General features: G+C 44.0%; 1 protein-coding gene across 5 annotated transcripts; it reads right to left on the bottom strand.

Moving 5' to 3' along the window:
- Positions 1-528: 528 nt before the first annotated feature.
- Positions 529-26,822, bottom strand: engase (endo-beta-N-acetylglucosaminidase). Of its 5 annotated transcripts, none has more exons than XM_062970780.1 (14): positions 26,800-26,822; positions 15,218-15,294; positions 14,911-15,112; positions 13,924-14,072; positions 13,144-13,301; positions 11,734-11,882; positions 10,940-11,105; positions 10,564-10,667; positions 10,157-10,265; positions 6,920-7,104; positions 4,277-4,428; positions 3,989-4,094; positions 3,135-3,249; positions 529-1,641 (listed from the first exon to the last, which is right to left on the bottom strand). In XM_062970780.1, exons 2-14 carry the CDS (start codon positions 15,279-15,281, stop codon positions 1,222-1,224), a joined length of 2,079 nt encoding a protein of 692 aa, XP_062826850.1. In that variant the 5' UTR covers positions 15,282-15,294; positions 26,800-26,822; the 3' UTR covers positions 529-1,221. The 5 variants fall into 5 exon arrangements, with proteins under 5 accessions (XP_062826850.1, XP_062826848.1, XP_062826849.1 ...); XM_062970778.1 differs by lacking the exon at positions 26,800-26,822 and adding an exon at positions 19,769-20,146; XM_062970779.1 differs by lacking the exon at positions 26,800-26,822 and adding an exon at positions 19,769-20,146 and having other exon boundaries at positions 3,989-4,091.

Here is a 26,822-nt window from a genome sequence, read left to right as displayed (position 1 = left end):
GGCAGTTCGAATCTGTGGGACAGGATGAGCTCCCATTGCTTCAGTACAGCTTCAGTGGGAAGGTAACCGCTCCATGTAGTTATGCCAGCTACATGACATAGGAGGCGTCTACGGACAATGCCGGCTCTTTGGCTTCGAAATGGAGATGAGCACCATCCCTCAGAGTCAGACTAGACTTAACCTTTGCCTTTTTATCCCCATGAACTAATTCCAGTTGCCCATCAAATCAAGCACACAGTAATTTATCTTGGGAAAGTTTAATCTTTATAACAAAAGTCTTATCTTTTTCTGTGTTTCCACCTTATCAGGAGATAGTTTTCCTTGGGTGAGGCTTTCCCTAGGCCACCAATCACTGCTGGAGCCACCTCTAGGAGCAAACACCTCCTCAGAAACATCCATGAGCCACCTCCTATCTCACATCTGGCTGTTTTGTGGGTTTAATAGCATGCAATCCATTTTTTTTGTTCTTCCCTCTTATTTGTTGACCAATTCACAAGGACAAGAAGAAACATCTACCTTCACAGGGTCCCCATTTTTCCAAACTATTTTTATTGGCTGGCTATTGATTCACAAAATGTAATTACAGCAATAATTCCAACACATCTTTCCTCAGGGAAAGAATTGCAATTTGGTATCCTTTAAAAAAATCTACAGCCTTCCATTTTGCCTGGTTTTGTCCAAAATCCTTGGTAATGAGAATTTTACTCACATCATTATCTGCCTGTAAAAAGAATCAAACTGCAGGAATTTGGGATCAGCAGAAATCCTTATGCCATTTCAAAATTACTGACGTGTAACTATGGGTGAAATTATCATTATCATTACATTTTAAAAGCTACTTGAAATTGTATGCTGCAGATTAAAGGCACATGACAACAAAATTAATGTTGTGAATTAACACTATTTGCAACTTGATTCCCTATCACCAGGATCATTGCAAACTTCTTTTGTTACAATGTATTTTCCTGAAATATATTTTTCTTAGTCTATGAAAACTATCACCTAAAATGTTTAGCAAATGAAATATTATCTTTGTATATTGAATATCGGTGCAGAGGTTTTAGGTGTCTCTATTTCTCAGGCTTGAGCGTGTGAACAACCATTTTATTGACACATGTTTTCTCAAACATCTTTGTTCTTTAAATGGGAGAAAAATTTATTAGAATCGAGTCTTTTTTATTTAGAAAAAGGACTGTCCTGATCCACCAAATATAAATTAGTTTACAGTGAGTCACTGTTGTTAGTGCTGGGTAACTTTGGGGCAGAATATACAAAGGCCAGTTTCCCCCACATGTCAGGATCTACCTGGAGGCCATTCTTGGGCACAGGCTCCACCAGGAACTCCAAACGGCAGGAAGAAGACTCTTGAGCTTCTGGGACTTTTAGCTCAGTCACCCGGTACAGGGGGGCATGGGCCTCCCCAATGAGAACGAGGGGGGGCTCTGGGCCACTGGCACATGCTCCACTCCGGTAGTGCACACGGAAGCAGGTGGCCTTACTAGAAGGGTAAATCCAGCGCAAGGTGAGATTGAGGGAGAGCCAACCAGCAGAAGCCTGGTGCCAATGGACATGGGCAACATCTATGGGCAACGCTAGACTGGCAAGAGCAGTGGGGGAAAGTGAACCTGCAGCATCCAGCACCTGTGGAGAAAACAGGAGGAGCATTAAAGAGAGGAGGATAATCAGCACCCCACACAAGGATGACAGGAAGGTGAATAGGAAAGGATCTTTAAAAAAGATGGTAAGCTAATAATAATAATAATAATAATAATAATAATAATAATAATAATAATAATAATAATAATAATAATGCACTTTATATTCTGCCCTTCTCCCCTAGGGAACTCAGAGCAGATTACAGCATTGGCAAACACAGGCAAACATTTAATGCCTTTACAGTCAAATACAATAAGACATACAAACACAAACAAAGCAAAGGCTTCTTTCATTTCTGGCTTTTGGAGGCGGTGCTCATCTCTGACTCCAGGGAGGTGCTTGTTCTCCATTTTCAAGCTGAGGAGCCTGCATTGTCGCCTCCTGATCATGTGGCCAGCAAGATTTCTTAGAGTGTCTCTTTGCCTTTTCCCGCCAAAGCAGTACCTATTTATCTACCCACATTTGCATGTTTTCAAACTGCTAGGTTGGCAAGGAGCTAGGGCTGACAGATGGGAGCTCACTCCATCGTGCAGGTTCGAACTGCCAACCTTCAGGTAGGCAGTTCAGCAGCACAATTGTTTAACCCATTGCGCCACCGCAGCAAAAGAGGATTGGACCTGGGAATTGTCTCTGGGATAATAAGCTTGCAGAATCGGGGATAATTCAGAGCACAAGCACTGCGCTGATCACAAGATCGGAAATTAAGAGGAACTGAAAACTACTCAGCTGGCAATGGACAGGCTCTGCAGCTACCGAAGATGTCCACTTAGGAGATAAGTCTCCTGGCCAGCTATGGAGAGGCTTGGTAAAGGCAGAAAAGACTGCCAGCTCTTGTTTTATGCTGCCCTGGAGATTAGGGGCCCCTCCACACAGTCATATAACCCAGGACATCAAAGCAGAAAATCCCACAATATCTGCTTTGAACTGGGTTATTCGAGTCCACACTGCCATATATTCGTTCAAAGGAGAAAATGTGGGATTTTATTCAGCTGTGTGGAAGGGGCCTAAAACTCAGAGCAATAGGGTCAAAAATAGAGGAAAGGCAATTCCACCTGAACATTATCCTGGCATAACAGCTGTTCAACAGTAGAACTCTCTGTCTCAGAATGTGGTGAATGCTCCTTCTTTGTAGACTTTTAAACAGAGGCTAGATAGCCATCTATCAGGGATGTTTTGATTGTGCTTTTCCTGCATGGCAGGAATCTTCCATTAAGGTATCTTTCAACTCTATGATTCTATGAATCTGCCTCATTAAGAGGGGGAGGATTTTATATGGATGTATGATGTGATAGCTCATTTAAAAGAAAAGGAAAACCTTTCTTTTGAGCCCTGGAGGGGAACATTATAACAGGCCTATGGAGTAGCTAACAGGGGATCTGGATGACCTTCCAGCAGTCTGTGCTCTGAGCCACAGCAGTGGCCCTATGTTGATCACAATTCACAACCTTTCAGACTATTCACCTGCATTGTTTTCTTACCCAGATCTTTCCCAGGCGGCAGGCAAAGGACAGCTCATCCTGTCCAGGCTGTCGACGGGACAACGTAATGGACAGCTCATCCAGGAAACAGTTCTGAAGCTCCAGTTCATAGCACCTGAGGAGTGAGACACAGTAAGCTGCCACAATCTGGCCACTTGCAAAGCAAGAAAAAAAAAAACATTCAAAGCTGCCTGTGGAAGGGTGTTTTGCCATTCCCAGAAGGCCCAATTGTTCATTTATACAGCACAGTCCTTATGCCTTGTGCTTTACGTACAAGATCAGAATCACAAGGTTTCCCCTGACATTAAGTCCTGTCGTGACTGACTCTGGGGGTTGGTGCTCATCTCCATTTCTAAGCCAAAGAGCCTGCGTTGTCCGTAGACACCTCCAAGGTCATGTGGCTAGCATGGCTGCGTGGAGCGCTGTTACCTTCCCACCAGAGTGGTACCTATTGATCTACTCACATTTGCATGTTTTTGAACTGCTAGGTTGGCAGGAGCTGGGGCTAACAGCGGGCGCTCAATCTGCTCCCGGGATTTGAACCTGGGACCTTTTGGTCCGCAAGTTCAGCAGCTCAGCACTTTAACACACTGCGCCACCAGGGTGGTACTTGACTGTAACTCCCAGCTGCCCTAGCCATCATAGCCAGTGTTGCTGGACTGTGTGAAATGAAATCCTACATCATCAAAAGAGCCATGTTTCCCATCCCTGGTGTTAATTTGGGCAGAAAGGGCAGTAGAGGCAGAATGCTGCACCCACAGATGAAATAAGCAGTTTTCATTAGCTTAAATTTTCAAGAGTCTCATAGGGAGCTGCAAATAAACAAAGCAGTTTTCCATTCATCATCCACTTACCGGCTTTGCCAGCCATGTTTTCTATGCTGTCCACAGCCTTTAAGGAACTGGGCAATATGGGGAGGAGGTGTGAGGAGTGGGGAAGGATTATGCCTTGCTGGTCCTGCTGGAAGGAAGGGAGGCCATCATTGGGAAAAGCAGGAGATGAAAAGAAATAAAGTCACGGAAGTCCTGCTTTTTGTTGAGCTTCTGCTCAGCCTCTCGAGGGAACCTGGGAACCACCAAGGGCCCTCGCTGGCAGCCAGGGGAAGAGCCCCAAGGCCTGGGCCAAGACTTAGGTTGCCTTACCTGGTGAAGGAGGCCTGGGGTTGGGAGGACAGGCTGAGGACAGCTGGCGGCGTGTGGTGAATTGTGGGACAAAGGACACAGCTTGGGAGGCCTGTTTATATATCAAGAGCAGGAACACTCGTGGGGGGGCTGGCACCTGGAATGAAAAGAGCCTGGTGACCCCCCCCAAGCACCAGACAGACAGGAAAAGAGAAAGGACAGAGTCAGTGCCGACTCTGGACACGACTAGGCAGCACTTCCTGCAAAAGGACGGTGCTTAGAAAGACAGCTGATCTGCAATCCATGTCTACAGAGTGAAACACAACTTGATTTGACGCTACTGGGACTGCATGTCAAACAGAGGGTCAAAGAAGTGTGGGTGGCTGGTCTTCTGCAATCTCCTCAAGCTCACCAAGCTCAGCAACCTCACACTTGGATGAACCACATTTGTCATGTGATGAAAATACCCACAGATGAATTGCTACCCAATCTACACTGGTCCTTTCCCATACCAAAGGCATGTTGGCAGAATTGGGGAGCAAATCCAAAGCCTTTTCCAATTGCCCCCCCCCCTCTTTGTTGATACCAGAGCGAGAGCACTGACAGCAGGGCAATAAGGGCTTCCATGCTCATCCCAGGGAAGGCTGGCCGGGCAGACCTCCTCCTTCCACCATGAACAAAAAGCAAAGTCCGCTCTGTCCTCTGGGAAGAACTTCAAAAACACCACAGGAGTGACGCCTGAAGGCTATTTCTTTGTTTTGTTTGACCATTTCATGAGATGCCTTGAGCTGAAGGTGGGGTATTAATAAAAATGCACAGTACTTCAATTTACCCTTTTAAAATAAAGAAAGGTGGGATGAAAAACCTGGAACAGGTTCATGATAACAGCAATATAACAACATTACAAAGCATTTGGCATAACATGGAAGAAAAGCTGGGGGAAGATAAATATGACCTCATGAAGGAAGGTGGCAATAACAGTAACAGTGGCCTGTTACAGCAAGGAAGAGTAGGAGGAGGTATCTGTAACTATGTATTAGTGGAATAAAACAATGTTCCTATTTTTGCAAAATCATAATTAAATTGAAAATACAGCCATCTGTCCACATTCATAGGGGTTAGGGCAGTGGTTCTCAACCTGTGGGTCCCCAAATGTTTTGGCCTTCAACTCCCAGAAAGCCCAACAGCTGGTAAACTGGCTGGGATTTCTGGGAGTTGTAGGCCAAAACACCTGGGGACTCACAGGCTGAGAACCAATAGGTTAGGGGTACATGTTCCCTGTGAAAGTGAAAAAGTCACAAATATCTCTAGCCTCCTCTTTCCAGTATTTAATACAGAAAGTACATGCTTGATCCACTGCCTCTGCTGCTCCCCTATACCATTTTAGTAGGGACTTTGATAATGCCGGCAAGACTCTTAAATCCAGCTTAAGCCCAGACCCATTGAGAGTGCCACTGTAACAGCAGGTGCCACAGCCCTTTATAATGCAAGACATTATTTCTTCCCATTAGGCAAAGCAGCTACACTTTCTGGATGAACCAATCATTTTCAAAGGAACTGATACACAAATTTGTAACAAGGATCCCCTTTCCACATCCCACATGTGCATGCACACCTGCAAATTGCTGTCAATTTATACAGCAATTTGACAACCCCTCATCTTACAAATATGAGCTAAAGGCACCAGATCTCTTTTGATCTTAGAAGCAAAGTAGGGCCAGCCCTGGTACTATGATGGGAAGCTATATTTCAGAGGAAGAAACTAGCACAACAAAACACTCCTTGCCTACGAAAACCCTGTGACATGAATGGGGCTGCTACAAATTGACAGCAATTTGCAGGTGTGTATGTGCATATGCACATACACACAAGATTGCTTATTTTCTGAAATTATAATGCATTCTGTAATTTTAAAGAATACCTGCCCTTGCTACTTTTGTTTAACCCTAATACCTAGCCTGAGTCCAAAAGCTTTGCAACTACTTTATAACTTTGGCGTCATTAATGTAGAGATTATACTGTCAATAGCTAGATTTTTTTGTCCTAAGTAAGCAACATGACTGCAAACATTATGCCAATTATTGTTAAATTAAAATAATATTGGTGTCTTGGTTTTTAGGCCTGTTTCTGGGGTTATTTGGGGTGCTGATTCAGAAAATTGCATTGGATAGGCTGTATCAGCTGGAGTTTCTTAGACATAGTTATAATGATTTCTTATGGGCGAGCAGATGAAGACTGGTATATGGCATATCTAAAAACCTAGAGCTGATAGGGAAAAATTGTGCCATTTTTGGAATCAGCGTGTCAAATATACCCAGAAACAGGCCTAACATTTGAGGCACCAAAATGTGTGTTAGCCAGTGTAATCAATACTCAACTGGTTCCTTACGTTTATAGGCATTGCCGACCAGGGCATGATCTTCCAGACATCCAGCCTCCAGTAAAATATATTTTTGTCTCTCCACTTCCATGTGATGGCCCTGCTCTTTAGGGACAGGCACTGTAGGGTACCCAAATGCTGTTGGATTGCATATCCCAGTATTTCTAGCCTGTCCAGCTTGTGGTCACAGCATTTACAGGGCCACATGGTTCTCTATTCTCAAAATTTCTCCAAACTCTTAACAGGTGTGCAAATCAACTTCTGTCCTCTCAGCTGGTTCTCACCTTGCTGTGACATGATACACATCAGAGGGGATGGTCCCCTCCAGCAGCAAGGAGCTGCCCCCGGACCAGGCATCCTGCAGGCAGCACCGGGTCCGCAGCCAGGCACTGTTGGGCATTGTCTGGTTGGTGTAAATTGGCTGCATCTCCTGAGCACTCAGGTTGTACCATGGCTCTGTCCTTCTCTCCTGGTGACAAAAAGAGAGCTGGTCCTGAGCACTCAGGTTGTACCATGGCTCTGTCCTTCTCTCCTGGTGACAAAAAGAGAGCTGGTCCAGGCATCAGCAATGCGGATGGCCTCTGAAACCTTCCTGAAATAGGCCTCTGCCTGTATTTCCCTAATCACAAAAACCTACCTTTGTTCTCTGTTCAGAACAGTTTTATCTACGAATCAGTCACACATTGCATTTGCATTTCACCTCCATGTGCAAATCATTTTATTTCCCATATGGTAGCATCAAGCTTCTTGCACTACAAAGTTTCTTCCTGGCCAAAGGGGAAGAAAAAACCCAAACCTCTGATGACCTAATTAATGAGCTTATCCCTTCCTATGAAGTAGTTCAAAGCTTTCCTCCTAGCCTGCGAGCATTTGCAGACCCATTCGCAGAGGAGGGAAAATGTGTATTCCAAAGGCTATCCTATTTTTAGAGCAGCTGACCTGTAAAACGGATGCCTTCCAGGCATCGAGGCAGCCACCTTAAAAGCAAATCCCAAGGAACAGCGGGACATTCCTTTCCAGGTGCACACAGGCTTTTGTGGCAAACAACTTGACAAGGGCTGGGATTGGCCAAAGACCTGCGAGCAAGGATGCCCTTGCTTGACACTTACTTACCCCTTGAGAGGAATTTTCCTCAGGTTTTCATCTTAGTCCTCAATAACGTTTGGTAACCACAAACCACACAAGTGCACTAAAACCTGATGCCAGCATTCATTTTTATGATTATTATTTTTATATCTCTTTTTCAAGAGTTCTTAAAGTGGCACACAAAGCAAACCGCCACAAACTATTAAGTTATTGGCAATTCTGTTTGTTAAAAAACTGCTTATGCAGTAAGTTATTTTATTCCAAGTCAGCATGTTTACCCTGTCACAGGTAACAGCTCACCAGGAAATTCAGCCAAAGCCTTTCCCATCACCTGCTACATAATCCTTCTAACTCAGGAGAGGGCACAGTATTTGGCCTACAAGGACATTTCAGGGAGGAGACAGAGCCGCAAAAAGTCCCTGTTCCAAAAGGCCAGCAAGAGTGGTGATTCTATCAGTACCCTCTTCAACCCAAAATCAAAACCAGAAGAGGATGCCTGGTTGCTGTTGCATTTGATGTTTTGTTAGTGCTGGGGGGCACAAACCTGGCTCCTGGGCACATAAAAGCCCCCCCTCCCCTGCTTCTAATGGAAGATGGAGGGACTGAATGTGGGACTTTCTACATGCAAAGCAAATGTTTTGCGGAGACTCCCTCATTTCCACACAGAGTTTCTTTTGCACACATGTGACTGGAATCCAGACTATAGAAAAACTAGGACTGGCAAGGAAAATAGATTAACAGCTAAAGAAACTATGCCCTTGTGTGCTGGTTTTCCTTTCACCTTGCCATAGAGAGGAAATTCTTATAGTCTGGAAGCACCACTTGGCTGTTCAAGGGATTATTCATATGCTAAGAACAGAGCACGGGCTACCGTGTCAACACACACACTTCTCTGCAAAAAAATACTTAGGAGAAAGGGAAAAATCAGATCAAATATTAGCTAGCCAATAATGCAAGGAGGATTATTATAGGAGGATAAAATAACTGTGCTACTCTCCCCTTCATCTCAAAATTGCCTGGGGAGGGGGATTCATGTCAATTTTAAAATGGGACACGAGACTCAAAGGTCCCCTTGCAGCCCTCTAAAAGAAAGATTGTTTCACAACTGGCCTAGAAGAAGAAGAGTTTAACATAGAAATGCTGGACCACTCTAATAACTATCATGTCAGACTACACAGAGAAGCCATTGAAATCCACAAGCATGTGGACAATTTCAACAGAAAGCAGGAAACCATGAAAATGAACAAAATCTGGCTAGCGGTATTAAAAAAAACTCCAAAATCAGAACAGTAAATAAGGACCAACACTCTGAAAAGAAGAATTCCAGACACGAATCAATCAGGGCACTAACGACTCTGAACAAAGAATTCCCCCAGGCCAGGATATGAAGCTTGGAAGGCCACTTAATCCTAATCAAGGTGATTAATTACAACATTCACACTGGCCTCCAACAGACAAGAGTTCTTTCCCCCACCCTGGCCCTTCCACAGATACATAAACTTTCCTTGCCTAGTTTCTCCATATACCTCACAACCTCTGAGGATGCCTGCCATGGATGTGGGCAAACTGTCAGGAGAGAATACTTCTGGAACATGGCCATACCGCCCGGAAAACACACAACAACCCAGTTTAAGACCAGTTACCAGCATTGGGTTAGAAATACAGCTCCAATAGATACCCATAAAGTATTGCAAGATTATGACTGGAGGGTCATCTGCTATTTAGATGCCTATCAGTCAAGCAAAAAGTATTTAAAACCAGGCACCTAAAGAGCCACTTCAGAAAGGTATGTCAGAGCTGTTTCTTTATTTATTCAATTTGCATCCTGCCTCTGCTACAAGGTCAAGGCAGTATACATGGTTATCCTCTTCCCCAATTTATACACAGAACAACACTGTGAGGTAAAGCAGGCTAAGAGAGACCACAGTCCTACGTGAGCACATAATTCTACACATTGAGCACCCCATTGCTCTGCTGTCACCCACCCCAAGAGACTCCCATGCTGCTTAAACAGCTCACTCCCAACAGTCATGCATGACCCATGGGATGGGGAGATATCAGTGAAGCATCTGGCTAGAAGTAGGTCAGAGAAGCATCTGTTCCCATAGCCAGATGCAAACTGAGGACATCTTTCATAAAGATCTACCAGAATCCTTTGGCTATTTCAGCAGGTAATGTTACCTGGCTAAGGGAACATAGCGAAATGCTTCTCTAATGCCCTCTACTCTTCACCAGCAACAGAATATCTGAGTAGTGCTATCGAAGCAACACAATGTGTCTTTAAGGGGCTCTAGTTGTTCTGCAGGGAAGAAGGTGAGGTTATGTTTGTCGCTTACAGGATACTGGGCAGTATGTGGCCTGCCTATGGTTGCCCTATGGAATTCTTCCCAGCAAAACCACTCTCCTCCCCAGGTTCATTCTCCCTGACTTCTTACCTGCCCCTTGACAAAATGCCTCTTGCCCATGCCCAGATTGAAGCTGGTACAGAAGGGGAGTGAGCCAACACTATGTACTGGAAGCAGCTCAGATAACAGTGCCCAGAATCTAGAAGAAAAAGAAAATATGCTACTGAGCAGCTTTATTGTACTATTGAACATTCCCAAGAGGTGCATCACAACAAAAAACAAAAGAGATACACATAAAGAACTTCTGCCATATTTCAGGGTAGAAGGGAAAATGCCTAATTATCCCCAGCCCTTCCATATCTGACCTAAGCAGAAGAGTAGGGGACAGCCAAGACAGACATAAACTGGTGCCCAAGTCCAAGAATTACTCACTGAATAGGATCCCTCCACGCTCCCTGCTGACCACAGCCCCTCTACTTCCTCCCCATAGGGCTTACTTGTCCTCATTGTTCAGGAAGTCTTCGGAGCCCAGATGCTCATATACCCAGCCAGGTGCGAAAATGGCTATTGAAAGGCCCTGCTCTCGAATCATGCGGAGTGACTGTGGGGACACAAGGAACATCAAGTCATCATTTTCCCTTTGTGTGGAATTCCAAAGGTGGGTCCTCTGTGGGAAGTGGATTACCAAAACAACTCTGAGGGCACCAGCTCCTTCCCAGGAAGCTTTGCCCCAAAGAATGAATGTAGAAAAATAGCCTAAATTAATAACCTTACCCACATCTTTAATTAGAAAGGGGCTCTGGCTCACTGCCACAGTGAGGAATCACATTTAGCAGCTTAGATTAGGGTGGTCACACTCCCAGGCCTACCTACCTTGTTTGTATCAAAGCCACCACTCACAACGTCACCGCGTCCAAAAACATCCACCCCAACATAAACATCAACCCGACGATCATCTGCCAGCTCTCTTGTCCTCAAAAGATGCTCCTCCTTCCAATTGTAGTTGGTAAAGAAACCATCACAGACGTCAAAGTAAACTCTGCAAACACACAACACACAAAGTATTGCCATCCAAACAACTAGGAGGGGAGTTGTTCATGTTACCCTTAGTTTCTGTTTCACTGCTAACCAAGGACCTCCAGTCTCCTGTTTCAATGGTCTCTGCTCACTAGCTATACCCTGCAGGTCAGGCAAATAGGATGAGTCAGAATGTGTCCGACTATAATCCGTCTGTTCTACTCAGACTTTTTTTTCGTGTCAGGAATGACTTGAGAAACTGAAAGTCATTTCTGGTGTGAGAGAATTGGTTATCTGTAAGGACGTTGCCCAGGGGATGCCCGGATCTTTGATGTTTTACTATCATCATCCTTTGTCCAAAGAAACTCATTATCCCAACAATACTGCAGAAGAGGTTTGGATAGAAAATGGAATGTAATCAAAGCTGGGATCTGACAAGTCTATCTAGCTCAAGCCCACACTATTTCTCCTATTCAATTATTGGCCCCTAATGAATGCTGCCTTATACCAAAGCAGCATCTTCCAGGAAAATACAATGGGACAAAGATGGGTGGACTGGACTTGTAAAGTCTTAGGTTTGGATGCAGTGCTCTTACTCAGTGTTGGCCAGACCAAAATCTACTTTCAAATATGTATTACACACCACTCACTTGTTGTTCTCATTAAGCTCATTCTGCCACCTGAGCTCCCCAGTCCTCAGGATGCTGTCATACCATATGACCTGTCCTCCAGGTACAAGTCGGTGCACTTGGTCTGTCAAATACCGCAAGAAATGGGGCAAGTTCCGGGCTGCTGTTACCTGCCACATAAGGATTGCAGTCAGTTGTGAGGCTGAATCCTTGAGAAACCACTCAATCATTTTTCTCTGTCTGGAGGTCTCCCCAACTGGTAGCCTACGAGAGGACAGTACAACCCAAGTGCCACGTGGGTGTCTTTCACAACTTTAGTAGGCAGAAATACCGGAAATGTCAGCCAGACCTTAAACTAAAACCTTCCAATTCTATACTGCATAGTTACCTTAATTTTTTTGTAAGAGCTGGAGAAAAATGGGTAGGTAAGTTGTGAATATAGGGGAAGAAACAAATAGACAAAGAGGCTGTACTGCCTGTGATATAAAGGTGGAGATGGGAAGACAGGATTTCTATGATGCTGCTGCCAGCTTCCTCTCAGTTAAAATCTGCCTAGTCATAAAACAATAGGAGAATCTGAAAGCACCTTAAATGAGTTGGATATTTATGATTCCATGAGATTTCAGTTTTCTGACATTTTGCAAGGACAGGAACTTTCTGTAAAATGTTACATAACTACAGAATTCCTGCACTTCAGATCCACAGGGGACTTTCATTGCTAGAGGCAGTTAGTGTCCTCTGGGATGCATAAAAATTATCATACCATTTTGTCACACATCACTTTGGATAAACTAATACCCTTTATTGTATACTAACCGCTCCCAATGCAGATTTGAATTGTTATACTGCATAAAGGTGAGCTGAAAAACAATCTTTCTTCATTTGCAAACTACTGTTTTAAGGAAGTACATCATGTATCTTGCATTCTGCTTCTGAAAAACTTCCTAGATATAGTTTCACTTCTACTCAAGTTATGCCACACCACTTGTGCATAGCCAGGGTCTTTAAGGAATGAAATCAGAAAGAGAGGTGTGTGAGTGTACACCAAAATACGCAGTACAAAACAAGCATACTGAATTATGCTATGCTGGCATGAGGCCATCTTTCTATTTTGAAGAATGTCTTACTGCATCCCAACTTTAGCTTGGATTTTCAGTTCAAAGTATTCAGTCTGGAAACACATCACCTATGCTTCCATCCTGCTGTAGAATTGCTATGATAAAGATGGTCTTAATTTACAATGAAAACAGTGAAATAGTAAATGCTATGTCTTCTATTTGATAAACTATCAGTTTTCAATACATTATTTTTAGAATCCCTGAACAGACTCTGTCTCTTTTTACACCTCCTCTATTGGGCATCCTTGCTATTGGGGTATAGGCCTGGATAGGAGAAGACAGGGAACCTGAAAGATAGTTGAATACTGCTCACACTTAAAGAGTTCTCAATGTTGACCAGCCAGCCATCAAAGCAAAAGAAACGGGCCATTTCAGCCAACTGCTTGGCCACGGCCTGGTATGCTTCAGCCTCTCCAGCCAGGAAGGACTCACACATCTTCCCACCCTCGGTCCACTCTGTAATGAATGTCCCTATAGGAAACACACAAGTGGAAACACAAGGGGGTTGGATTTTTCCATTTCCAGGTCTGTCCCAAACCTCTTTGCAACAGTTTAAAGGAAGACAGATTAATGCTGGCTCTATGGAAACCTCCAGAGGGAAGAATCACTAAGATATGTGCATTAAAATAAGAGCAGTCATGGCACATCAGACCACTAAGGTCTATCAAGTCCAGCATTCTCTTCCCTGCTTCCCAGGTGCCCACGGGGAGCCTACAAATAGGATATGATGGCAACAGCAACAGCATAAATTCACTTGTTGGAGGAATCAGAAATTATCCTCCCTGTGAAGCAAAGTTATAAAGCTGTTTGCAAGAACAGCGAGCATCTCTTTAAAAGGGGATGCTGTGAAAGGCTAACAGGAATCCAGCCGGTGGGTGGTCCCAGACAGCAGACAGCAGGAGGCATTTTACAGCACAGGACAAGAATGCAACTAACAAGACAAGAACAATTCACTCCCAACCTCATCACAACACTGAGCCCCCTTCCAACCCAACCTTTCCAGCACTGAAAGGGGAAGACATCTCCCTGCAGTAATCTCAAAATAGCATAGCATCTGATGTTCCTGGGATTTGCACATTTCCCTTGAACTCACCCAGCATGAGGACACCATTGCAGTGAGCAGCATTAGTCCATACTACTGGTGGGATCGTGACTGCATGATGACTGAAGTAGACAAAGATGTCAATGTAACGCCAGTGGTAGAACACATAAGGGTCAGCTACCTCTGTGCCTTGGATAAATCTGATGGCAGGAAAACGAGGAATTAACAAAGACCTTTCTGTTACAGCCAATTATCTGTCCACAGTACAATTGGGAAATGTAACATTTTTTTTCTGGACCAAAAACTCCCAAAATCCCCACTAGCAGATTCTAGGAACCATATTAAAAAAAGCTAACATTGCTAAGCTTCAGAAATTACTCAAACTTATATATATCTTTATATTTATTGAATTTATATCCTGACTTTTCCCAAAATGGAATTTGATGTAGCTAAGTGGTTCACTTTTCCCCCTGAAGCTAGGGTGGCCCAGTCAACATCCTCTTAAAAGATTTTTGTACTAACCACAGGATGTCTGCTCCAACCGGATTTACTACCCTGTTCTCTTTTAGCACCTCAAGTGTCCACGAGCTCAGCTTTACACACCCTCAGTTTCAGGCCTCCCACACTTATCTAGCCATGCAAGAAGCCAACAAAGCAGGCATTAATGCAATAAATATAATGGCATTGGTCATACTAGTTTATAAGGTGAATATTAAGCATAAATAATTTTTGTGTTTGGATTTGGGTCCCATCTCCCAGGTATCTCATTATGTATACACAATCAAATACAAGTACTCCAAAATCTGGGAACATCCAAAGCAGTCCAGGTCCAAAGCATTTTGGATAATAGGTATACAGTCTATATAAAGAATGCTACTGGCAGAATGGACACAGCTCTGCCCACTTTCTCACCACTGTAGAGAGAAAAATGTCTGCAACCACAACAACCTTGTTCCATTTCTTGCATTTTGGTCAAAGAAAGAATTATGATTGCCAATCTGGGAACATTCCCTTTTAAGCATCCATCCCTGCTCCAACCTGTCTTCAAGGTAGCCGCCCTTCATGTCATGGCACACCAGCGTACGGGGCCTACGGCTGTCAAGGGGAGGCTGGCGCTGAGCCAGTGGCACTGTGGCAACGTTGAAAGTGTCATCACTGGTTGTTTTCCAGGCGAGCAACTCTTCTAAATTTGAGAGGTAGAAGCTGATTGGCTCACTGGTCTTCATGTCATACTGTCTGGCTAGGAAGAAAGAGGAGGAAAGATGTCACTACTAGTAATCCCAAGATGACCACCAGAGCTGCTTCCGATGACCTAGAAACTGATGCCATCCAAACCAAGTCTTACCAGGGAGAGGATCAGGAGCAAAACTGACCACCCTGTGGAGAATGGAAGTCCTCTGGCTCTCCATATCAAGCTGAGAACTGAAAATAAGAAAGGAAATGTGAGAAATTTTTAGCTGAGAATCCCTTATTGCTCTATTCACCTCACTAAAACTAAGAAAGACATTCTGAGAAAAGTAGCCAGGCTGACAGAAATGGACAATGTCGATTGTTTATTAATGTATAAAGTTTACCTTACTAAAAAAAACCCAAAGCAATAAAATCAAACAGAAAAGCAAACACAATGAAGACCAGAAGTTTAAGCTACAGTAGAGTCTCGCTTATCCAACATAAACAGGCCGGCAGAATGTTGAATAATAGGGAGGGATTAAGGAAAAGCCTATTAAACGTCAAATTACATTATGATTTTACAAATTAAGCACCAAAACATCATGTTTTACAAAAAGTAGTTCAATACACAGTATTGCTATGTAATAAATACTTTATTTACAAATTTAGCACTAAGACATCGCAATGAATTGAAAACATAGGCTACAAAAACATTGACTACTAAAAGACAAGACAGAGGTCTTCCTGGTCAGTCATAAGGCCGAACAGGGTACTGGGTTACAGCCTGTACTGGATGGGGTCACACTCCCCCTGTAGGCCCAGATTTGCAGTCTGGGGGTGATCCTAGACTCATCATTTCGCCTGGAGCCCCAGGTCTCAGCTTGTGGCTAGGGGAGCCTTTGCACAGATAAAACTTGTGCGCCAGCTGCACCCATACCTTGGGAAGCCAGACTTCGCCACGGTGGTCCATGCTCTTGTTACATCCCGATTAGACTACTGCAACGCACTCTACGTGGGGCTGCCTTTGAATACTTTTCGGAAGCTTCAATTAGTCCAACGGGAGGCAGCCAGATTGTTAACTGGAGTGGCGTACAGGGAGCGCACTACTCCTCTGTTATGTCAGCTCCACTGGCTGCCAATTAGCTACCGAGCACGATTCAAAGTGCTGGCTTTAGCCTATAAAGCTCTAAACGGTTCCGGCCCAACTTACTTGTCCGAACGTGTCTCCCGCTATGACCTACCACATAATTTACAATCTTCAGGGGAGATCCTGCTCTCGGTCCTGCCAACCTCACTGGTGCAGCTGGCGGGGACGAGAGACAAGGCCTTCTCAGTGGTGGCTCCCTGGCTGTGGAACTCCCTCCCTACTGACATCTGGCAGGCTCCATCCTTTTTGACTTTCAGAAAGAAAGTGAAGACCTGGCTATGCGAGCAAGCATTCAAAGAATACGTTTTGTTGGCTTTGACTCCGTCTGGACTAAGGTTTATGTACAAGGTTTTGTGGATGAATGGCTAAAGTATTTTGTATTGTTTTAAATCTGTATTTAACTGCTTATGACTTATTCTTTTGTGTTGTTGTGTATTGGCATCAAATTCTGCCAGTTTTGTAAGCCTCCCTGAGTCTCCTCAGATGAGAAGGGTGGGATAGAAATGATGGAAATAAATAAATAAATAATTGACTACAAATAAAGATGGAATTGCATAAAATGAACTTACAGTAACAACATTGTCAGAAGTTAAAACCGTAGAGTTCAGTCCTGTGAAGATTTTAAAAAATCTGTGATCCTTGCCTACCTAGACTAACAGCTGTGGATCTGGGTGGGAGGCAGACTGCACTGGATAATACGGAACGTTAGATGAGTGAAGGTTGGATAAGCGAGACTCTACTGTATTTAAATTTTAATGCAGGAACTCTAGGAAGTCGATCCCTCCCACCTATCGATTCGCAGTGCTTTCTTAGGCAAGGAATACTCAGAGGTGGTTTTGTCATTTGTTTCCTCTAAAATGTAGCCTACAGTACGTGTTATTTATTGATGGTCTCCAAGTACAAACCAAAGCTGACCCTACCTTGCTTCCAAGAGCAGAGCAGATCTGGGTCCTTTGTGATATTTAGGCATGGTCTCTGCCCAGCAGTAAAAAATATAGCATGATAGAGTAAAGGAAGCCTGACTGGGAAGAAAATCCATGACAAGGGTGCTACCAACTGAGAAGCTCCAAGACTCTTCTCAATCAATCTGAAACAGGGATCTGAAACAGAGATCTGAAGAGACAGGCTTGGAAATGCAACATCCACTGTCTTTATGTGTCCTCCCAACTTCAGCTCCTTCTTCAAACACAAGGATAAGACCCACAAACTAGTGAAGAAATGCAGGACAGTTTCTGGTGCAATGCAAGTTGCATTTACCCAAGAAAATGAACACTTACTGCCCACATCTGTCATGTTCCCTGGATACAGCACACATCAATCAGTGAAATAGGTGGGCAAAGACAGGTGGTATCCAAAAACCAGGGCTGGCAGCCCTAGACTACAAAATTTAGGAAAAAGGAGAGGATCCCAGGCAAACTCAACACCTCTCCTTTTAAAGGAACATCTGTCTAAGGAGTGACCTAAACCATTCAAAACACCTACAGTCTTTACATAGCTGCTATGGTTTTAGAACCCGAGGAAACAAAGATAAGGTTTGTCCAAGGGACAAAAATTACTACAAGCCAGGTTTTCTGCTGTTGAAAGAGGGCCAGGTAAAGTATCTTGTACTGCGTCCTGTGCTTAGTCTTATCAGCTTATTAATCTGTTTGCAATTGTGCACCTTTTACCACTGAGCAAATTGGGCCTTTGGACTGTAATCTAGTATTGATTGAGCATCTTTGGTGATGTTTTACTACAATATGCAGATTATTTCCATACTCTCGCCTTCTGCCAGTCCTGCTTTGCCAATATTCTGCTATTACTGTGTGTCTTCAAAGTTTCCAACTTATGACAACCCAAAGGCAAAAGTATCAAGCGATTTTTGGCAAGATTTCTTCAAAGAGAGTTTGCCATTGTTCTCCTCTGAGGATGAGAGAGTGTGAATTGCTAAAGGCCACCCATTGGGTTTGAATAGTGAAAGGAGGATTTGAATCCTGGTTTCTCAGAATCCAAGTCCAACATTCAAACCACTGAACACTGGCCAAGAAAAGGCCTATCTATCTTCATCTGGGCCACTCTGGTTGAGGCAAGTGGGAGTGCAGTTTCTATTTGATGCTCCCAATGCTGTAGGGCAAACCACAATTTTGTCAACACCACATCCTGACAAACAGGTGCTCCTTCTCATCCTTTCTATTAGGAAGAGGCATAACATCAAGCCGCTGTTCAGTCCCCCAATCTTCCATAGGAAATGATCTCAGAGACCTGGGATGGCGAAGATGTAGTGCCTTCTGCACAGAAAGATGGCCTCAAAGGGATGCACTACATTTGATTTAACACAGTTTAACACTTTAACTGTCCTGGCTCAATGCAATGGAATCCTGTGGTTTGTAGTTTTGCACAGTCAAACTGCTTTCATTCCAGTGTAGATTAGAGCTTTCCAAAGTATGTGTCGTGACACATTGCATTGCGTGCAATGACTAGGTACGTGGTGTGAATTTAGCGAAGGTTTGCTAGCATTTAAAAGGTAAAAAAAAAAGTGCTTCCCCTTTAAATGCCTGTTGCAGAATTCTCAGATTTGTAGTTTAGGACCTTTAAAATACTCAGCCAGAGAGGTCCTGGGCCTCACTAAACTACAAACCCTGGAATCCTGTGGGAGGCAGCCAAACTATTTAAAAGGGAAGCTAACTTCTCTGAGGCTGCTATTTCTCCATGTGGCTTTCTGAGCCTTCCCCATCCATCCATCTCTCCATTCTCCTTCCCTTCCTTTCTCTGCGGGGGCCCCACTGGCCTCCTCCTCCTCTTCAGAGGAGTGCTTCCTTCCTGCCCTGCCTTTGCTGACCTCATGGGCCATCCAGTCAACCCCATTCTGCCAAGAAGCAGGAAAATCTCATTCAAAGCACCCCGACAGATGGCCATCCAGCCTCTGCTTGAAAGCCTCCAAAGAAGGAGTCTCTACCACACTCCAGGGCAGAGAGTTCCACTACTAAAAAGCTGTCTCATATAGTGAAAAAGTTCTTCCTAATGATAAGGTGGATTCTGCTTTCCTGAAGTTTGAAGTCATTGTTCCGCATCCTAGTCTCCAGGCAGCAGAAAACAAACTTCCTCATAGAAGTTATTCCTACGGTCTCGGGGGAAGTGGATGAGCCACTAGGACATGCTTTAAGGCGGCAGAATTATGAATATAAACCAGGAAACATCGCACTGTATAGCCAGGCCTCCGGATCCACAGGTTTCCATGAGATATGTTGTGTTCCCATGCATTTTGTTATATGGCAATTTAAGTACATTTTGATATCTCTGAAAAGGAGTTTGTTTAATCTCTGGTTTTCTAGTAAAACTGAATTACCATGTCCTGAAATGATCCCTGTTTCAAAAGTGTGTCACCCACATGAAAAGTTTGGAAAGCTCTGGTGTAGATGCAGTGTAGGTGCCCTTTTCCAGAGGGGATTGGCGTTTGGGCTTCAAGGCACCTTTATGATCACCATCAAGAAAGCCAAAGATCCGTGCATTCCTCCAATTTGTGCCTGAGGAAAGGGAAGAGACTCCTCTTTCTTTCTGTCCTTCCATCTATCATGGCCCTGGCGTGCGCGGCTTCCTTACCCGAGGCCCGGCTTGAAGCGCCCCCTGGCGGGCGTCCAGAGAGCTTCTCTCCGCCCGCGGCCATCGCTGCTGCTCTCCTCCTCCTCCTCTTCCTCCTCCTCCTCCTCCCGCTCCCCGGCGGCTCGCTTCGTGGCCCCTCGGCTCTGCTCCGGCCCTCCGTCGGGCTCCCCGCTCTCCATGGCTCTCCCTCCCTCTCTCCCCTCCCTCCCTCGGCAGTCACATGGCGGCGCGGGAGGCCGGGCTTGGGCCAAGGCGGCGGGGACGGGCTTTACCGCCGAAACTGGAGCCTGAGGCGGAGATGGCAGAAGGGCCCCACTTCCTGGCCAGGCAAGAAGCGCCGGCTCCTCCGGCCCCGGGGTTTTCCCGCCTTTGGACGGGTGCCTCTATTCCACGCACTCGAGAATGAAGGCAGCTCCATGCCACTCTTAACTGCTGTGGAATCCTGGGATTTGTAGTTTGGTGAGGCACCAGCTCTCTTGTCTAGAGAAGGCTAAAGATCATCTAGATCAGGCATGGGCAAACTTGGGCCCTCCGGGTGTTTTGGACTTCAACTCCCACAACTCCTAACAGCCGGTAGGCTGTTAGGAGTTGTGGGAGTTGAAGTCCAAAACACCCGGAGGGCCCAAGTTTGCCCATGCCTGATCTTGATTCTAAAACTATATCTCCCAAGATTCCATAGCATTGAGCCAAGTCAAACTGAATTATTTCAACATTTTAGATTCATAGAATCCTAGAGTTGGAAGACACCTTGTGGGCCATCCAGTCCAAGCAGGAAAATCGCATTCAAAGCACCCCCAACAGATGGCCAGCCAGCCTCTGTTTTAAAGCTTCCAAAGGAGGAGACTCCACCACACTCCAGGGGCAGAGCAGAGAGTTCCACTGGTTGATTTTCCGTGTCAGGAGTAACTTGAGAAACTGCAAGTTGCTTCTGGTGTGAGAGAATTGGTTGTCTGCACAGACGTTACCCAGGGGATACCTGGATGTTTTTGACGTTTTTACCATCCTTGTGATAGGTTTCTGTCATGTCCCCACATGGAGCTGGAGCTGATAGAGGGAGCTCATCCATGCTGTCCTCGTGTTAGATTCAAACCGTCAGCCTTCAGATCAGCAACCCAACCTTCAAGTCATCAGTCAAGCCAGCACAGGGGTTTAACCCACTGCACCACTGGGGCCTCCTTGTTCCACTGCTAAACAGCTCTCTCTCACAGTGAGGAAGTTCTTCCTAATGTTCAGGTGCAATCTTCTTTCCTGTAGTTTGAAGCCATTCTTCCGCATCCTAGTTTCCAGGGCAGCAGAAAACAAGCTGGCTCCCTCCTCCCTATGACTTCCCCTCACATCTTGACACATGGCTATCATGTCTCCTCTGAGCCTTCTCTTCTGTAGGCTAAACATGCCCAGTTCTTTAAGCCACTCCTCATAGGGCTTGTTCTCCAGGCCCTTGATTATCTGAGTCGCCCTCCTCTGGACACCTTCCAGCTTGTCAACATCTTCCTTCAACTGCGGTGCCCAGAATTGCACACAGTACAGTGTTCCCTCACTTATCGCGGGGGTTAGGTTCCAGGCCCACCCGCAATAAGTGAAAATCCGTGAAGTAGGGATGCTATATAAATTATTTTAGAAGTTATACAGTATTTAAAAATTTTATCAACCAATCGTGTGTTGATAAATCGCCTCCTCCTCCTGTTGCCGCGTGGGCTTCTTTTTTCTCCCTTTGGCTTCTCCTTCCTCCCTTCCTTAGGCTGTAAATTGTAATTTTTTATTATTTATGATATTCTTTTAGAATTTATTGTAAAACCACAAAACAGAGAATCAGCAAAAAGCAAACCGCGAAGTAGTGAGGGAACACTGTTCCAGGTGCAGTCCGACTAAGGCAGAATAGAGGGGTAGCATGACTTCCCTATTTATGCAGGCCAAAATCCCATTGGCTTTTCCCCCCACCACATTGCATTGTTGGCTCATGTTTAACTTGTCCACAAGTCGAGCCAAGCCCCCCTCCCCCCCCCCAATTCTGTATCTTTGTATTTCATTTTCCATCTTAGATCTGATGAAATATGGCAGCTCTTTGCTGTGGTGGTAAAAGATGCATCAGGTCCCCAGGCAGATAAGAAGGACCAAAGACATTGGTGCTGAATCTTTGTGGTTTTAGGTTCAGGATCAATCACTTGCAAGGGAAGAAATTAAAATATAATTAATTAGATGATACTGGGCAATTGGGGATTGATAGGTTTAAAAATGACTCATAGGTACCAACAGGGGTGTTGTATATTTTATGTACCGATATTTTACTTTGCACTGTGTTGCCTTGTAAGACGCCCCTAATCCCTTCGGGGAGATGGGGTGGGATATAAAGAAAGTTATTATTATTATTATTATTATTATTATTATTATTATTATTATTATTATTATTAGACAGTCCACCACTATTTTGGATTGTTTGTATTGTACTGAACAAGTTAAAGTTGCTTTCCTAAAAAAAAGGTATCTGTTATGATTCCTCCCCCACCCCCCCACCAAAATATGGACTGAAATTCCATATGATCAGACATACAGGAGCAAAGGCAAAAAACAGACTACTTATTTGAGACAGGCCATAATGGTCCCAATATGTCATCACAGATGCATGTGTTATGGGCTTGTCTGATAGTAACTGGAAAAAATAATCTTAAGAAGATCAAACAGATGGATAAACAGCTTGAAAAAACGGGAATGGGCAGTACAGGCCCCCTGGATAGAAAGATCAAAGAAGCATCTGGAATTCCTAGATCTTCCCTTAATGCAAAAATGAGGGTGTAAACACTGTCCTTTATATTGGATATCAAATGTACAAAACAAAAGCAAGCTGTTGAATACAGGCTTTCTCTCTGCAGGCTCATTTCAATGTACCAATGTTTCAGTGCACAAAGCAACATAAATCTGGCAAGAGATCATTTAAATTGGCTGCAAATTAACCTTCTACAGAGACTTCATACACAGGAAAGCTGCATTAGTTATAGCAAAAAGGGAAAGACTAAATATACACGGTTAGAATTGCAGTTTGGGAACCCAATGCTCATATAAAACTGAGAAAAGCAAACTGACATAATTTTAGAGGAAAATGCAAAAGGGAGAATTTTTTTCTTTCACTGTCTCTTCAAATATGAGAGAAAGAGATAATTCTTTGCAGCTGGGAAGTCTGTATAGATATATGATCTTGCTGAGATGAATAAATTGGTGATTCTGATTGGGGAAAATTGTTAAGTAGTTTTAATAATGATTGAGAATACATTTTGGAGGGATCCATGAAAGAAGATATCAATTGTAAGATTTGAGTGGGATTGAATTTTATATAGAAGTTCGCTTAAAAGTATATTTTAAGTTGAAGTATGATTACAGGCAGTCCCCAAGTTATGAACAAGATAATTTCTGTAGATTTATTCTTAAGTTGAATTTGTTTGGAACAGGTACATTTTAAAGTCTAACTCTAGCCAAATGTGTGTGTGTGTGTGTGTGTGTGTGTGTGTGTGTGTGTGTGTATGCTTTGGATAGCACACGGAAGGAGTAACATCTCTGTCGTGTTTGCTTTGTTGTTTGTGCCCCTGTTTGGAAGATTTCACCTCACTTTCTGTCCCTGTGATAATTAGATTATGAAAAATGTGGCTTGTTGTGGAAACAAGGATTGGCAAAAAGGCTTCAGTGGAGGCCCCTTTTCCCCATAATAAATCTTTCAGGAGTGAATTTCCCTTCCGAGGGATAGATTTCTCTCACTTCCTGTTGTCTCACCCCTGTTGGTACCTACCTACGAGTAGTTTGTAAGTTGGATGTTTGTAACTCAGGGACTGCCTATATTTGGAAAGCTAGAAGTCCTTATCTTTCCCTTTCTTTTATGTGCTGTTTTTGTGTTTGCATGTAATGTGGATGCTTTATAGTATGGTAATAGAAGCTGAATGGGGCCCCTGGTGGCACAGTGTGTTAAAGCACTGAGCTGCTGAACTTGCGGACCAAAAGGTCCCAGGTTCAAATCCTGGGAGCGGAATGAGTGCCCGCTGTTAGCCCCAGCTCCTGCCAACCTAGCAGTTCAAAAACATGCAAATTTGAATAGATCAATAGTTACCGCTCCGGCGGGAAGGTAACGGCGCTCCATGCAGTCATGCCGGCCACATGACCTTGGAGGTGTCTATGGACAACGCTGGCTCTTCGGCTTAGAAATGGAGATGAGCACCAACCCCCAGAGTCGGTCACGACTGGACTTAACGTCAGGGGAAACCTTTACCTTTACCTAATAGAAGCTGGATCTACACTGCCATAAAATGCAGTTCAAACCATCTAGATCCAGCCATAGTTTGTAGTGTTGGTATAGGTTTTAATTGTCATCATTGTATTTCGTATTTTAGTTGGGGTTGTAGTCTAACCCCATGTGTTGTTTTAATACTACTGTATATATAAAAACTGCATGTGTTAATATATTTTTTTAAAAAGGAGGCGGCAATCTGAAGAATAAACAACAATGGTAAGCAGAACCTGGCTATTGGGGCAACAGAGCGCTGGGAATGTCATTCCAAAGAGCAATGGATTGTAATTCCACTGTGACCATTCCCACAATGTTGTCTCATTGCAAATGCTAACTTTTAGTTCTTTGACACTGTATATTTGACAGTCTGCTTCTCGAAGGAACCCGCTCCCCGCTCTGCATATGATCATTCCATTGTCATTCCACTCTGGATACTATCATTCAAATTTCATTGCTCTCTGGACAGTTATTTCAGGCTGGGAATTGTCATTCCGTTATTATTTTCTCCTTTGAAGGCAATCATTATGCTCTTGTTCTGATCTGGACACTGTTTTTTCACTTCCAGAACTGTCATTCTGCTCTAGGCAATTAATCTCATTTTTCTCCCCAGTGACTTCATCCTATTTCTGTTCTCAGAAGGCCCCTGATTTTGTAGGGCAGGGGGGAGTGAGTGTGTCTTTTATTTATTTCTCTTTGCAGACCTTGTTTCCTTTTATTACCTTCCTTGTTTCACACCCATGCATAATTCTATAGCTCTGGAGCTGACTCCTAATTCTTATGTCACAAACGCAGAGCACTCCTTGCGGTCCCTCAAAGGGCCCTTCCTCTCCTCCTTTCACTGGCATCCTGTAAGTGCATAATGCAAAACAAGCAGGCTAAGTGAGTGTAGAGTTGCCCAAGCATTACTACTTGACTAAAACAAGAGTTGTAATATGTAGCCCTAGGGATATCATATTATTGAATTGCAACTCTCAACCCTTTTCACTCATTCATTCATTTTATTAGACTTGCAGCAAGCCTTTCCCCCAAAATGAGTATTTTCATTTTAAAACCAATTTTTCAAATATAATTAAATATAATATATTAATGTAGCACATGTGCAAATATTAGATGAACAACTGATAGAAAGGAACCTCCTCAGCTAAGTGAAGCAGTTTTTCCCTTCCTTGCTAGAAAGTTTCAGAGTGGAAAACACTTCTCCGAAAGTGCCTCTGAGGGCAACTGAACCCACCCAGAACCTTTTCAGGGGAAATGTCTTTCCTGAAAATCTCAAAATCACAGGTTCATAGAAAAGAATATGGCCCTTTATTAAACTGAACTTGTACAGGGATTTATAGGTCCTAATCTGCAGTACTCAGTGCAACAGTAAGAGGGGAATTCACATGGCCTCCTGTAACCACCCAGCTCTGGCCAACAACCTGGCTGCAGCATTTTAAAGCCCCAGCAATATAGTCAATGCTTAAGGATAATGGGACTCCAACAAACACAGAGGGCCCCACACACACACACATTGCCTGTTCTCAACCATCCTAAAATGTCCCAACAAAGTAGTGTCTGCACTAACTACTAAGAGAGAAGATTAATGAAGGGATAAAGCAGCAGGATTTCTTAAGTATCTTGGAAAGACATGGTTGACAGACTGATCACACTGCAAAATTATAACAGTTTGGCTCTACTTTAACTGCCATACCTCCATCCTATGGAATGCTGGGATTCTTTTGTGAGGCCAGAACACTTTGGCCAGAGTATGGCATGCCAGAACTCTGTGACATAGAAGAATAAATATCTCACCAAACTAAAAATCCCAGAATTCCATAGCATTGTGCCATGGTAGTTAATGTGGGGTGGATCTACACTAAATGTAATGTAGTTTGATAACACTTTAACTGGTTCAATGCCATGTAATCCCGGAGGTTGTAGTTTGATGAGGCCCCAGCACTCTTTGGCAGAGAAGGCTAAAAACCTTGTAAAACTACATTTCGTCATGATTCCATCGTGTTGAGCCATGGCAGTTCAAGTGGTATCAAGCTCCATTAATTCTACAATGTGCTGTAGATGAACCTCTGGGTTCCTGTGGTGGGCTGTGAAGGGCATGAAAGGAAGCACAGAGAAAGGGGAATACCTTCAAAAGTATAGCTTGCGTGGGCCAGCCAGCCAACTGGCTCCCATCAGGCAGCCTCACTGAAGAGATACACTTTTAAAAGGGCCTGTGTCAGCTGCCAGGTTTTGGGAAACCTTGGCAAGGCATTCTCAGGACATCCTCTCCACTGCAAAGTGTTGCTGTCCACACTTGCTTACCTACTTTTGCGACATGTCCACACATCCATTTGTGTTCTGACCAGATACAAATTGAGACAGATTTGTCTCCACTGTGTTGTTCTTGTTTGCTTGTTTGGAGTGGGTAAATGAACAAGTAGTAGCAACAAGGATGGAAGAGAAGGGAGAAGAGCTCTGGAAAGTGGCAGTGGGCCTTCTGCTGCTGTTGTGGCAGGAGCCCAGTAATGCCTATCTCTAATGCCAGCTGTCAAATTGCTTGGTCTACATCTTTAGAACTCTCTTCGGGTGAGAAACTCCCTAGTGCCAAGCAGCATCCAACCTAAAAAGGACTGCCCTTGAAACTATGGATCAAGCCACCTGTCACTAGGTCCAGTCCACACCTACTAAGGCAAAAGCATAGATATCTTTTGCTGTTAGCCACTTTATATGGTCTCAATTTTTTATGTAGATTAATTGCCTTTAATAGAGAAAATGAAAGGTTCCTTACCTCTGTTATGGAAGAGTTGTTCT

The sequence above is a fragment of the Anolis carolinensis genome, chromosome 2, assembly GCF_035594765.1.
Source record: "Anolis carolinensis isolate JA03-04 chromosome 2, rAnoCar3.1.pri, whole genome shotgun sequence".
NCBI lineage: Eukaryota > Metazoa > Chordata > Lepidosauria > Squamata > Dactyloidae > Anolis > Anolis carolinensis.
The sequence above is the reverse complement of the archived record's forward strand: the minus strand, read 5'-3'. Positions and strand labels throughout refer to the sequence as shown.